This window comes from Fusarium graminearum, chromosome 4 (assembly GCF_000240135.3).
Source record: "Fusarium graminearum PH-1 chromosome 4, whole genome shotgun sequence".
Taxonomy (NCBI): domain Eukaryota; kingdom Fungi; phylum Ascomycota; class Sordariomycetes; order Hypocreales; family Nectriaceae; genus Fusarium; species Fusarium graminearum.
Window position 1 is genome coordinate 2026529 of NC_026477.1, and position 13798 is coordinate 2040326.

Below are 13798 nucleotides of genomic sequence, written 5' to 3' on the forward strand. Positions count from 1 at the left end.
CGGATGGCGGGGTGATGACGATATGTGCAAGATAACAAACGATCAAACGATCAACCCTTGTTTGAATCGTTTGCCAGTTGACACTTTCAAATCAACGTTTGTTGCCGTTTTCTATCTCTAGTCTGGAAATCCGAGCTAGCCCCAAAACGGTTGCATACTTACATCAAGGTTCCTGCTCAGCACCTTATTCTACATCCTGCGGCTTTATTAACCAAACCAAACGCAAGCAACCATGAACTTTCCCATGAAGGATAAACTCGGCCACTTCAAGAGACCTCTTGGTATTGACCAAAGAACGGCAAACATTCCTCTCATCGACATTTCAGCCCCCGATGCCGACCAAGAGGAAATTGCCAGGCGACTCGTCGACGCTGCCGAGGAACATGGCTTCATTTACATCCGCAACCTAGGCCATGACATTCAGGCCAAGGATGTCGATGGGGCGTTTGATCTCGTGCGTGAACACAACACGTAACTCAAACGCAAACAAGCACATGAATGCTGACCGTTACACAACAGGTCAGGAAAACGTTTGAGTGTTCCGTGGACGAGAAGCAGAGATGCACAATTCAGACTAACAATCGTGGCTGGTCGGGTATGCATTCTGAAACCCTGGATCCCAAAAACCAAAAGGTAAATCTAAATGAGAAGCAACAATAACAACATGACGCTGACACTGTCCACTAGATTGGAGATTTCAAAGAGTAAGCTACCAACAATTCATAGGCAGCAACTCGCACTAACATACCTATGACAGGGCCTTCAACTTTGGTGAATTCACAGATGGGAAAGCCCAGCAGCCCCTCCCGTCTGACCTGGTTCCCGACGAACCACAAATAAGTGCCTTTGCCGACTCATGTCATGATCTTTGTCAGAAGCTCCTCTACCTGCTTGGCCTGGGTCTTGGTGTAAGTCGACCCTTTGCTGTTAACTTCAAGCAGTAGGCTCATCATATAACTAACTAGGTTGGCGACTTCTTCTCCTCGGCACATAACACGGATAAGGGAGCCTCGAGCTCTATCCTCCGCTTCTTACGTTATCCACCCCCCGAATCTACCGCTCATACTGAAGAAGACGTGCGTGCTGGCTCTCACAGCGACTATGGCTCTATCACCCTTCTATTTCGTCTAAAGGGCCAGGCAGGCTTGGAAGTTCTCACAAAAGACAACGTGTGGGCGCCCGTCCCTGTGTGTCCAGCCGGTACTGAGGATGACCCCAGTCCACCTATTCTCATCAATATCGGTGATCTACTGTCGTACTGGACCAACGGACTGTTCCGCAGCACTCTCCACAGGGTTGTGTTTCCGACAGAAGGAAGCGTCAGGGTACAAGGAGAGACGAATGAGGGGCCAAGATATTCGATCGCTTATTTCTGTCATCCTGTCGGTACAGTCCCTCTTGAGCCAGTCCCTAGCGAGCGGGTGAAGAACTTTGTGCCTGCTGAAGGTGCGCCAAGTGAGAACCCATATGCTACAAGCAAGGTCATGACGGCGGATGAGCATTTATTCATGAGGCTCAAGGAAAGCTACGGCGATCTTTACGACAAGAAGTCATAGACGTAGGGAAATTGTAAAGCACAAAGCTGAGTATGTCAAAACCATGGAAATGAATTTCAGACTATCATGGTTTATCATTAGTCGTTCCTCGTATACCATCCTCCCTGGTCGTTGCAATTAGATAAGTCCAGGTCCGATGCGCCAGCGCTGCCACGGGGTATGGAACCCATCGTAATCTTTGGGTTGGACAGTGTCATCCTCCTGGACTGTCACATGTTGCAGAACGCGCCAGTCGTAAACATGAATCCAGTTCTGTAGTCTGTGTGGGATCCATTCCCGTACTTTCTGGATCTTGTCAAAAAGGGACTTTGTCGCTTCTTTCTCGTCCGATTGACACAGAAGAAAGATCTTGGTGCTGCTGATCCCTGTCTCTCTGAGCTTACCTGACTTTTTCTGTTCCAGCCAAGCATCAAGGTTCTCGACTGGATTTTCAATTCCGTGTAGCTTAAGTAGTGTCTTAGCTATCGGATTATTGAGAAGTCCAGGTGAAATCAACATATCTGTTTTTACAAATGCACACTCCTCGTTCGCATAGATGCACCCCTTAGTGCCAGTAGAAACGATGTTATTCACTGGAATATCACGGCGAAGTTCTGCGTCGGTCTCGAGATCATTCCCAGAAGGAACACTGGTTGCAAGGTCGACGCACGGTGCAGAACCCGGAGCATTATTCTCATCCGAGTCGGAACCAGAGGTGGACAGAGATGCGCAAGTAATCATGACAGGCTGAGAGCGCGAGTTGTCGTTCACACCGTTGAGAGGTTGGCGTGGTTGTGAACTTGTTGCGCTGTCGAGCGGGTGTTTATCTTTCGACGGTGATTCAGTGTACAGTTTCGGGCGTTTATGTGGTGGTGCAGGCTGTATAATGAGCGGATCACGTTTCTGTTTTGCACGCTGCCCGGTGGGTGAATCGAGCGGTGCAGCAGGTGTAGGCAGCGTGGCTACCGCAGTAGATAATATTAAAGGGCTGGATCTTCCGACCCTATCACGGCAAGGGCTATCAATATTGCCCGCTGGTGATCTTGTTGTTAGTGGGGAAGTGGGAGACCATGTAGAGGTGGTATTCTGTGTTGACTTTCGAGGCGACGGTGTTGGCATAGTTGTCACTGTCAACTGACTAGCAGCATCAACTGCAATACCACGCGGGTCGGCTGCCTCTAGTTTGGCAATCCATTGTAAGTTCTCCTGACTATCCTCGAGAGCAGCCGCTGTAGTCGCATCCTTGGCCAGCTTTTGCAACTGTTCAAAGGATATCGTGTCAGTGAAATCCCGATCAAAATGTACTTTTGTCACTGAAGGAAATCGCAGGCTCCAAAACCCAGTGCTTCCCATTCTATCAAAGCTGAAGCATTTGATGTCAAAGACCAGCGGTTTAGTAAATATAGCAGTTGGAGGCAACCCTTGCTCAACGCCAGGGGCTTGCTTGAGAATGATCGCCTCGTTATCTCTTGGGGCAACGGGCTCTGGGTTTGAGTAGGTGACAACCTCCCTAAGAAGCGTTTCGTTTAGTTCAACGACATTGACGATCGTGAATTCCGGCTTGGCCTTCCAACTTCTAACCGATTCTCTGTTGTCCAAGCAGCCAACATAAAAATGCGTCCATTTCAACCCTGGAATCCTGTAGGAGATTGTTTTCGCCGAGTCGTACTTGGCCCCGACAACTGCAAAATCGCCAACATCTCCCAAGTTTCCAATGTACTCTTTTTTGAGCTTGATACAGCAACTCGAGAATTTTCGCCGTTGATCTTTGAAGTCAAAGTAGGGCTCATCTGGCTTCAAAACGAGGCCTTCTTTTCGGGCCAAGATGGTCAAGGCAAACGTTTTGCGCAAGGCCGATACGCCAAGTGGTTGGCCAAAATCAACAACTTGTCGAGGAACTAGTTCTGCCCATCCTTTACTACAACAGATAAGATTGGAAAGAATTTTAAACCTCTCCGAGTGCCGTAGATTGATCAGTGACTGATCGTCAAGAAGCATTATGTCATAATATATAATCATTAGGTGTTCTTGTGGTCCAGGCCTGGAAAGTCAATATTTGATATAACAGTGGAATGTAACAAACATACAGTGAGTCTTGATCTGTGTTCAAAAACACACCTCTCCGTGAGACATGCTTCCTGATTTTATGAAATGGGAGTATTTTATTTTGCTAGTACTTGTTAGACTGTTGCAAAAGAGGAGGAACATGAGAGGACATACATAATCATCATACACAACCAACTCCCCTTCCAAGATACAACCCTTGGTGACTCTGGCGTCGGGCTGTCCAATTTTGAGCGATTCTATTATTGTCCTGAGCGTAATGTTAGCTTGTGCAGGTCCCGTATCATTCAGTACTGACCCGTGAAGTGCAACCCTATCTTCAGTGCTGTCTTTGCCGCTCTTGGAAAAAATTTGAATGCACCGATCTCCTTTATTTGGATCTATATGTATCTGGCAGTATTCGCCATCGATCTTTTCTTCCACACTCATACGCCCGTGGCCCATATCCAAACAATGCTTGATACTACGGCCTTTGATCCAAGGCTGTCGTCCAATCTTGATGCCCAGTTGGGGCTTTGCCGTACCCATGATTTGCTCACGCGGTGTCTGTCGTCCAGAATTTGGGATTAATCTCCTTCGTAACGTTTGAGTAGTGGTAATCGCAGTAGCAAAATCGTCTTGAACCTTGAGAACGCAAGGAAGAAGAGGGTCGCAGAGCCGATATATGAGATGTGGGTCTAATACCAGCGGTTGATACCTTTTCAAAATCAACCTTGTGAACCACCTGGCCTCTACTGCACTCAGCCTTCTGTACATGAGCTCAACATCTGTTCTGTTGGCTGGAGTCATGCTGGCCTGCGATGCACGAATCGAGGGGGAACTCCAACTCACTTTTGAGGCGAGCGAATGTAGGAGCTCGTCGATTTCTTCTACAGTAACAAGATCCCTCTGGCTGTACCCGGGGTTCGGCTGGGTCACAGTTAGCTTGTTGCTGATTCACCCCCGAGCCAACTTACTGTTACAGTCAGAATGCGATGAACGCAGTCTGCTAGGTCAACACCAGAACCTGGTTGACGGTATCGAGCCAGCTCGGCGATACGTGAGGCCCCTAGAAGACATGCACGGCCGATGATTCTTTCCAGGCTGGGAGCCTGAATACAGTAAACTCTATCGGTTCTCTTGTCTGGGAGTAAGGTCGACAAGAGTGCCGAGAGGCTGGTATCATGGGCGTCGACATAATTGCGATGCCTATCAAACCAATCTATGACGATGCTGGCACAACTCTTTCTAGTGAGAGAAAGAGTGTAACACTGGTCAAGTAATTCGCAAATGGAAGAGAAAGGCAGAGGCATTTTGAATAATCATCGCATCATTCGTTCTTCATGAAAGCCGTAAGAAAGTGACAAAGAACCTCAAAATTTGCCATGAGAACTCAAATTGAGGTTCTTGAAGCGACTAATTGTTGACTGAAATAGAATAGTATGCGGAGCAGGCAAAAAAGTCTATTCAGACAACTAAGATGCCATTCCCACTTTCCTACTCTGCAGGGTGTGATGCCTTAGGTTTGGTCGGGCAACTGACGTGTCGGCCGCACCTTTGCAAACGCGACCTTGACGCAGAATCACGTGGTTAGTCGGCGGGTCCAAGTCTCGTAGCGTCTACGAAGTTTAACTTACACGTTGTCTGACCGCCTCTGAATTTTGTTGAATTGTAAGTGGATGACGATCTAAAACTGTACTCAGATTATTCTCGTAACTAATTAGAAACCGGTTTCACTCAGTTCGTATTCATGGTTAGGTATGTCTAGGTAGGCCTGAGACTATTGCCAGCAATACCTACGTCGACCGCAACTCCACGACCAGCAAAGCAATGCCGCCCATACAGCCCAATAATAGCTCGGATAAATGAGTTGCATCTTCTTGGTTCCTTTTCTTCATGTCAAACTATTTACGGAATAATCGACCGTTAAATGATTTTATGCAAGTCAGCTTACGGAAGTAATTTACATGCATTCCTCGTAGACATGTTCAACTCAATTTGGTACTAAACCCCTGCGTTTATGCAAGGTCCGTCCGCACAGGGCCACCGCAACTTAAAAGACACAAGACCCCTGGCCAGGCCTGGATGACTGACAGGGTCACGGGAGAGAGCGTTACGTACCTCGATCGATGTGACAAACACTTCATCGTTGTCGGCCAGAACAAAGTGCCTCACTTATAAAGAGCCAATGATGGATAAGAGATATAAACACTCCGTCTGGACAACGGCTCGAGCGCTTGATTATTGAACCCTCATCCAACAAGATGCGGTCGAACACGCAGGCTGCAGTAGTTTAGGCGTCGAGGCTCTATCCGTTGTCAAGTCAAAAGAATGAGGGGAGCAACGGGCGGGGTGACAGCAAAGTCGGGAGCAACAACACGAAGAAAGGGCAGCACAAAAAGATGAGATGAAATGAGAAGGAAGATTGATATGTAGTCGTCCGTGACTCAACCCGGGGACATGATCCACTACAGCAAAGCGTTGAGCTTGACCAGCCGCACAAACAGGGCAGAGACAGGTCAGGTGGTGCGATTGCTCACAGCATTAAGTGAGACTTGCGGATTGGGCCGTCAAATCGCAGTTCTTTGGGTCAGTTCCCATGGTGTTGTGAGGGCCCATCTTGAATTACGAGCACCATATGTAAACAAAGCAGGTCCCGTTCCATTCCCCATACCCTGTTGAAGTAGCACTTACAATTCATTTTCATGATCCAAATTCATGCCCCGAAATACCCATTGTACGCGCACGCATTGCATCGTCAATTACAGGACTCTTCGCTTGTCGGTATCTCTCCACGGCCTTGTTACCAGGGTCTCCGTCTCCCGGCATTGCCACTGTAGATTGATTGCTTGCTGTATCGACAGCACTCAAACGTCTGCTGGTTTTTTTATTATTTTTACGGCACTCCATATCTGTATCCCACAAACATCTGTTCGGAAATATTCGCTCATTACGATTTCAACATTTATTTTTCTTGTTATCAACGCTCCTTTCGCGTCTTTTCGTCCTTCAACATCCCAAACAGTCTTACTTCCCCACGGTAATTGATTCAGTTTTCTCATCTCAACGGCTCCTTATCAGCATTAGACACCACCAATCCGCCCCATCCGCTTAACGTCGCCTCGTCCCTTACTGGGATCTATCAATTTCCTGGCCACGCTCTCAGCCAACCCCAGCAAGCCTCATATCGTCCCTGGCTTCCTATTTCGCTACGTTCCTGCGCCTTGCCGAGCCCCAGCTACGGTACCTACCAATGGTACTCCTATTCTCCTGAGAATCGACCCCCTAGTTCAGACCCAGGCGTCTTGTCGTCTCGTGTGCTAAGTTAAGCAATCGGTCAACGTCTTCCCAAGTTAAGGGATCTAGGATCGTGCTACTGGGCGCCTCCAGGGCTCTATTTTCGACAACAGCCACTGAGCATTGGCGAGCGGTCCATTGAAATCAACCCACCCCGGCTCGCGCCATACCCCATGCGAAACTTGATACACGACTAAGACCTCCCACAATCCACTTCCGACTCGCCTCTGCCTCCCTATTCTGATGCCCGGTTTTCTCTTTCAACTTTGCCTTGTCCATCGTTGCTCGTCCGCTCTCTTCGATGATCACCGCCGCCTGACACAGACACACTATAGAGCGCTCACTGCCAGGGCTACTGTTGCTGTTGCTGCTGTTGCTGCTGCTAGATTGCGGCGCCGTAGAGCCCAAAGTGCTCCAGCCACTCATTTGCATAAACGCCGACGAGTCCTCGGCCTCCACTCTCTATCATACAATACCTATATTCATCATCCCTTGACCTTAAGTCCCTACAAGTTAATGGACATGGACTCGCAACAAGCTATCCGTCGCCGCTTCTCTGTTGCCGACCGTCTACCAGCAGACTTCGTTTTACCCACCACCATCTCCAACTCGAATTTTGAAACTGCCCCTGATTCGACCATTTCTTCTACCACAACTACCGCTGTCGCCGCCTCTGTCAACCCCAGATACGTTCCTGCTCGCAACCTCGCTTCACACAACCGCCACGGCAGCATGAGTTCAGTGGGAGGGATTCCACCTCCACCTCAAAGAGACGAAACCATCTCCTACAGACGTGGCCACACTCGTGCCAAATCTAGCGTATCCAGCATGAACCGCCAGGTCAACCGACTTTCTTTGACGCTCCCAATTGCACCCCCTACGAGCGACCCTTCCCGGCCAACACCAACATCCTCTGCCATGTCATCAGTTCCTCCCACGCCAATTGACTCTGTCATTGCCTCACCGGCTGGCGCAAATGAGTTCATCATTGCCATTGCCGCTCAGGAAAGACGTGTGCTGGAACTGCGGGAGGAGTTGTCTCGTGCTGAGGCGGAATTGACTTCACTAAAGAAGAAGTGGACTACACAAGAGAAGAAGGGCGATCCCATTCCCGTTGAGGCATACCGCAGCCCGGTCCTGCCTTCAGATGATGATGGCTCGTCGTTGAGGCGAAGTGCCGAGTCAGACCGCCGAAAATTGCTGCTGCAGACGGGTGCAGTTTCTCCCAATCGGAGAAGGGTCCTTCGCGGTGGACACACAAGAACCCTGTCTCTGCTCTCGCCGGCGAAGCTAGAAGGGGGTTTCTCATTATATCAGGACCGCGATCACGGGCACGAGCAGGTCAAATTACCTTCGATAGAGCGCCGGACCGCTCAATTAACAAACCCTCATTTAAACAAGCGTGCCTCGTGGCAGCCACGCACACAGCAAAACGTTCCCGGTGCAGCCCAAATTGTCGAGGACTTTAAGCTGGGCCTCAGAGCTTTTGTTGAGGACATCCGTCAAATTACGGTTGGGGACGAACCCATCAACGGCCAGCCCGTTCGCTCCAACAGCGTCAACGATCGCAGCGAAACGTCCCGAACCCAGGATACAGTCCGAGCGAATCGCCCACTTCGACCCAAAGTGAGCACAGTGTTTGAGCCACCCCACAACAACTCTGAGACTGCAGAGCGCTCAGAGACAAAATCACAAACCTCAACGACAACAGCGTCAAAAACTCGGCCCGAGATGCCTGCACGGAGTAAAACCAAATCGAAGAACAAGTCTTTCTCTTGGCAACCTCTTGGATTCGACTCGATGGACGACAATGACTGGTCTAATTGGGAGTCTCCGGCTTCGTCCTCTAAGACGTCTCGTTGGAGCGGCTCTACTATTGGCAGTAGTGGACTGGACGATCTGTCTGCTACTTCGGACGAGGGAGAACCTGCGGACTCGCCCTCGTAAGTGATTGTTGGCATTGAGTTTAACATTGGTTGTGCGGCAATAGCTAACTTTGTTTAGTAAGAAAAAGTCGTCCGGGTACGAAACTCCTCTCCTCTCCCCCAAACTCGAGGAGCTTCTACCCAATATTGTCAACCAATTCTCGCCCAGCAATCTCAAGCGTACAGCGACAAACCTGATGGACGAGTGGGAAAAGTCCCTCACCGACCCCAACTATCCTCACCAGTCACAAGCTCAGGAAAACACCGCTTAGAAGGTTTTCGTCAGAGTTTCCACAACACATCTAGACTATGTTGAACATACACATTTGAAGCGATTTTCACAAAATTACTTTACATAAAACGGCCAGGCGTACACAGATTCGGTATCACAGACCGGTATTTCACGACGAAGATCAGGAAGAGAAGAAAAAGGATGCTTGTCGGGACGAGTTTACATGTAATGGCCGACATTTCCTTTTCAGTTTGTTGGCACTTTGGGGGCCTTGTTTAAACTGCGATTTGTAAAAGCTGTATGCTTTTTGTTTGCTTGGGACTGTCTCTTTTATAGTTTTTGACTTATGGCTTGTGTATGGGTTCTCGAGGCATTTGCTTGGACTATCTGTGTACAGGCTGTAATTTGGTTTCACGGTGTTGGGATTACGATGGGAAGATGATACTCATGAGTGACGACTACCAAATCGTCGCATTCTAAGTCAATTCAGTTTATATTCAATATTTATCACATCAACTCTCTGAAACATTTCTGTCAGTAAGACTCTCAGTTGACTTTTACTCTCCATGCGAGACAATTTCACTTTACAAGAGACCGACTCTTGGTTAAATCAACTCCACTCCCCAAGTTCAACCGCTCAGTAGTCTGTTCCAGGATTATCTTTCATCCTAGATCGAGTTCTTGGCGTGTCTTGCGTCAATCGCAGATCGAAAGCTGAGCTCGACTCTAACGTCAAGTCGATCCGTTGCTAGGGCAGCCGGCAGTGGAGAAACACTAACTATGAGTTTCAGACGTGGACCTGGAGACGAGAGATGGTCAGAGAGAGTGGAGAATACTAGTACTTGTTGGTCGATGCACTTGCAAGTATGGAAGTTCGGGAGGGCTTCTGATACGATTATCAGCTTGAACGAGGTTTGATTTGATAGGATGGTTCCGGCAGTTTACAGGCTATGAATACTCATCATACGAGCATTGCTGGAAGCCCGAAACCGAGTATGGAAGCGGTGGAACAAGAAGCCCGGTGTTCATGCCTAGAGATCGACTTTACTTATAGAACTTGACAACTCGGAAGGAAATCGAGACCGCATGTTCGCATTCTCATGCTATCCATTGGAATCAGAAACCTTATTGCCTACCTCATAGTTAGCGATGCCTACCGATTAAGTCAACTCATGACCAACTGGACATCTGCGTGTCCGAGACTTAATAAGCGAGTGCGAGAGTGCGAGTAAGCCACAACAGCCAAGTGTCTGGATTGGGACATGGTCATGCAGGTGATTGGTCTTGGTGCATGATGTGGTTATTTCTGGTCCATGTTTTCGCATTCGTTCGCAGGAAATGTCTTGATTCATCCGCAATGGTTTAGTCGTTCATCGAGGAGAAACTATATAACTCGAGCTGCATCTTATCAGGTTGAGGGGATATCTAGAGTTCACTCTTGTGTCATTAACGAATCCATACCGCTGGCCATATACACATCTTTTCAAGCGAAACAAACATTTACCTCATCAAAATGAAGAACGCAGAGTTCCGACCAAAGCTGAAGCCGGCTGATAAGCCCTTCGAGTTCCCCTCAAAAAGTGGGAGGTCTGTGAGTGACAGTCGCACATATCATCTTCATCTTCAACTTGTTTCCTAACACAATGTAGTTTATGCTCAAGGATTGTTTCAAACCTCAAGTCACCATCGCCATTGGATCATTCATCCAAGCTGCTCTTTGTGCCATTCTTCCTTTCCGTTGGGCAATCGTACCGTCCGCAGCCGTTCTGCTCAACTCTATCATCACCACTCTCATACAAGTACGCAGTACAAAGCCCAGCGAGTATAATGAAGCCATCATACCTGGCCGGGTAACCGCACAACTTCCGTTCTCTTCCGGGACATTCGGCTCCAAGCCCGCAGCAAATTCTGTTGTGGTCTTCCATCTCGGTTTTCAGATAAATCACCCCCTCGGTCTCGCCGCACCAGGCATGAAAGAAATAGGAGAGAACTTCACAGCGATATTGAAGGATCTGGAGTCAAATCGAGACGAATATGGACTACTCACAAGTTCGAGCTGGCGAGGCGATGAGCGCAATAGTAACAACACACTTCTCAACATTTATTACTTCCGTGACATGGAAGGTCTGCAACGCTTCGCCCACGGAGAAATCCACCGAAAAGTGTGGGACTATATGAACAAGACGAAGCCAAAGCACATTGGGATCTTCCATGAGACTTATTCTGTTCCTGCGCGGGCGTACGAGAACATCTACGTCAATTGCCACCCTGTGTTAATGGGTCGTGCATCAGTGAGGACGACGCCAGCGGGCGAGGAGGATGAGAGGTGGACGAATGCACTCGTCAGCGCTGATGTGCCTGCGATGAAGACACAATATGCGAGAATGTCGAGGGATGAACAGGGGAGTCTGAAGGAGACGTGATGTCTTTCATGGCTTTAGTTATGAAATGTCAGGGTTGTAGTAGCAATGCAATACAGGCGCGTTGCTTTGATGGATTATTTGACGTTTGTACCGAGTATGCATAAATGGCAATAGAACGTGCATAGTATAACCATAAAGGAGCGAGTGTTACTGAAGCAAGAATCTCATCAATGAAGATCAATTTCGTTTCAACATACAAGAGCAGGGTTGGTTCAGTATATCGTTAATATGATATTCCTTGTTAGGGGCTGACCTATTTCAGTTGAGCTTGTTCACATTCGTATATTAATTTCACTATTCAATCACTATTCTAATCATAAACCAATTTCACGGCAAGGACACCGAAGGTGACAGGCATTTAAAATAATAATTTGCGTCTTGAGAGCTTCTACGCCTCATTTCAAGTCAAGTGCAAGTAAAGGTATCCAAGTTTCAAAGTATTCATAACGCCCCGTGTTGCAAAAATGTCACAAATCCTCCCCAAAACGCCATATTCCTATAGCTAGCTCGCAGCACTTTATGTCTAGAGGTCGAGAACGAGGAAAGAAACACCTCCGATGATACCAGCCACGAAGAGAAACGTCAAGATACCAGCACCAGCCTTGTCGGCTCCAGTGATGGCCTTTCTCTTGGGCGTTCCGTCATTATCGTTAGCATCGGTGTTACCACCACCGGGATCACCCTTGGATGTTCCTCCAGTCTTGGATGTGTAGGGTGCCTTTGCATTACCGACAAGAGTGTACATAAAAATGTCGAGGGCGTTCATCTGGGGTCCTACACCAAGAGACCCATCAAAAGTGTTTGTTGTCCATGAAAAGCCGCATGCTGTACCGGCAGGGCCCTTGTAGCCGTCTCCAGAGCCAGTGCAGACCTTGGCAGCAGCCTGGGCACTTGTCTTGAGGAGCGGAATGATTCTGGCGCTGGTTTCTGGGTATAGTTGTGTGGTGGCGGCCAACCATCGGGCGAGGTATCCCTTAAAACTTTGCTGATCCTGACTGCACTGCTTGTGCGGCTCACAAAACTGCTCGTAGATGATCTCGTTCTTGACAAACTTGTTGAAGACGTCGTCGAGAAGGCCGTCGGCGCGCTTCTTCCACTTGTCAGATGAAGTTATGTTGTACATGTTGGCAGCGCCGTGCAGAAAGACGCCAGAGTTATAGGACCACTGAGTCTTGTCGATATCGTCACATACTGAGGACTTCTCCTTGCCGATGTGAACACCGTCGTAAATTTCAAACTTGTCGGTGATAATCCCAGCCTTGATGTGCCAGTCGAAAACCTTTCCAGCCCAGTCTGCATAAGTGTCGTTGCCGGTGTACCGGGCCAGGCGGGAAGCGACGTTGAAGAAGCAGCCGTTGGAGATGGCGTTCTTGTAGTCGTAACCGGTGTTCCACTTAAAGATCTGCCAGCGCATTCCACCACCGCAATACTCGTCGTCCCAGCGGCTGACGTACTCGTTGAAGACGGCTTGTGCCTGGGCGAGCCATCCGGGTGAATCTTCGGGGGGGTTCGGGAATTGGTGCTCTGCTGCTGACATTGCGGCCATGGCCCAGAAGCCTTGGTCATCGTTTCCTTCGGTCATGGTTTGGTTGTCGGGCATGTAGTCGCCGTCTGATCCGGCCTGGTGGATCATGGCTTGCTTTGTGATGGCGTTATATGTGTCGTCTCCTGTAATCCACCAGTAATCAACCAAGGTACCGAACATGGCTCCAGCCTCCCACCCTTTTGAGAGTTAGTATAATTTCATGATGATGAGATGAGATAATTACAGTAATAGGGATCTGGCAAGTTTCCTGGCGTGTCGCCTGGGTTCATTCCTGTGTACCAACTTGTCAAGCCCTTGGCTGCTTTGGCGGCCGCACTCTCGACTGATTCTGGTGACTGTCAGTATATCGAATCTCTCTTCAACAATAAGAAACTCACTTGTATCAGTTATTGTTAGTTCGTAGGCATTTGCTGCTACTGCCGTCCAGCCAAGGACGGCAGTAGTCGTCTGAAGCAACGATCGCATCTTGGTAACTTGACCAAAATGCGAGAATACCAAGACGGGATCGAATAATAGACGAATTAGACCCTGTTGAATGCCAAGACCAGATCGAGAGTTTGTTTCCGCATATACGTGATGCCAAGATAATAGCTGAAGATGTACAGATGATAGATAGGCAGATCAACAAAAGAGGGACGAAATAACTACAGCAAAAAAAGGAATGAATGAATGAATCGACATTACAAGAAGAAATGGGTATATTGAAGAGAAAGGAAAAAGGGATCCTCCTGTTTCTTGTAAAAATTGGGCACGGGGAGAGAGGACTCGAGTCACCCCCGTTTTTTGGCCCTGCAAGC

At 48.5% G+C, this 13798-nt stretch overlaps 5 protein-coding genes across 5 annotated transcripts; 3 read left to right on the forward strand and 2 right to left on the reverse strand.

Moving 5' to 3' along the window:
* Nucleotides 1-232: 232 nt before the first annotated feature.
* Nucleotides 233-1556, forward strand: FGSG_07012 (uncharacterized protein; the record flags this gene model as incomplete). Its single annotated transcript, XM_011328397.1, has 5 exons — nt 233-454; nt 520-633; nt 688-704; nt 758-908; nt 966-1556. The coding sequence occupies 5 exons, from the start codon at nt 233-235 to the stop codon at nt 1554-1556; spliced, it is 1095 nt and encodes a 364-aa protein (XP_011326699.1).
* Nucleotides 1557-1673: 117 nt separating this feature from the next.
* Nucleotides 1674-4891, reverse strand: FGSG_07013 (uncharacterized protein; the record flags this gene model as incomplete). Its single annotated transcript, XM_011328398.1, has 4 exons — nt 1674-3576; nt 3769-3849; nt 3898-4394; nt 4556-4891. 4 exons carry the CDS (start codon nt 4889-4891, stop codon nt 1674-1676), a joined length of 2817 nt encoding a protein of 938 aa, XP_011326700.1.
* A 2261-nt stretch (nt 4892-7152) lies between these two features.
* On the forward strand, nt 7153-9560 carry FGSG_07014 (uncharacterized protein). The gene is made up of 2 exons (XM_011328399.1): nt 7153-8818; nt 8880-9560. The coding sequence occupies exons 1-2, from the start codon at nt 7398-7400 to the stop codon at nt 9070-9072; spliced, it is 1614 nt and encodes a 537-aa protein (XP_011326701.1). The 5' UTR covers nt 7153-7397; the 3' UTR covers nt 9073-9560.
* A 985-nt stretch (nt 9561-10545) lies between these two features.
* On the forward strand, nt 10546-11455 carry FGSG_07015 (uncharacterized protein; the record flags this gene model as incomplete). Its single annotated transcript, XM_011328400.1, has 2 exons — nt 10546-10623; nt 10682-11455. The coding sequence occupies 2 exons, from the start codon at nt 10546-10548 to the stop codon at nt 11453-11455; spliced, it is 852 nt and encodes a 283-aa protein (XP_011326702.1).
* A 348-nt stretch (nt 11456-11803) lies between these two features.
* Nucleotides 11804-13466, reverse strand: FGSG_07016 (uncharacterized protein; the record flags this gene model as incomplete). The annotated part of the gene is made up of 3 exons (XM_011328401.1): nt 11804-13177; nt 13225-13323; nt 13379-13466. The coding sequence occupies 3 exons, from the start codon at nt 13464-13466 to the stop codon at nt 11979-11981; spliced, it is 1386 nt and encodes a 461-aa protein (XP_011326703.1). The 3' UTR covers nt 11804-11978.
* Between the last annotated feature and the right edge of the window lie 332 nt (nt 13467-13798).

What these genes read in the sequence shown, in the direction of transcription:
- FGSG_07014 (XM_011328399.1), top strand. Translation starts at nt 7,398, where the DNA reads ATGGACTCGCAACAAGCTATCCGTCGCCGCTTCTCTGTTGCCGACCGT. An exon ending in GAACCTGCGGACTCGCCCTC is followed by an intron (nt 8,819 to 8,879) that starts GTAAGTGATTGT and finishes AACTTTGTTTAG; the next exon opens with TAAGAAAAAGTCGTCCGGGT.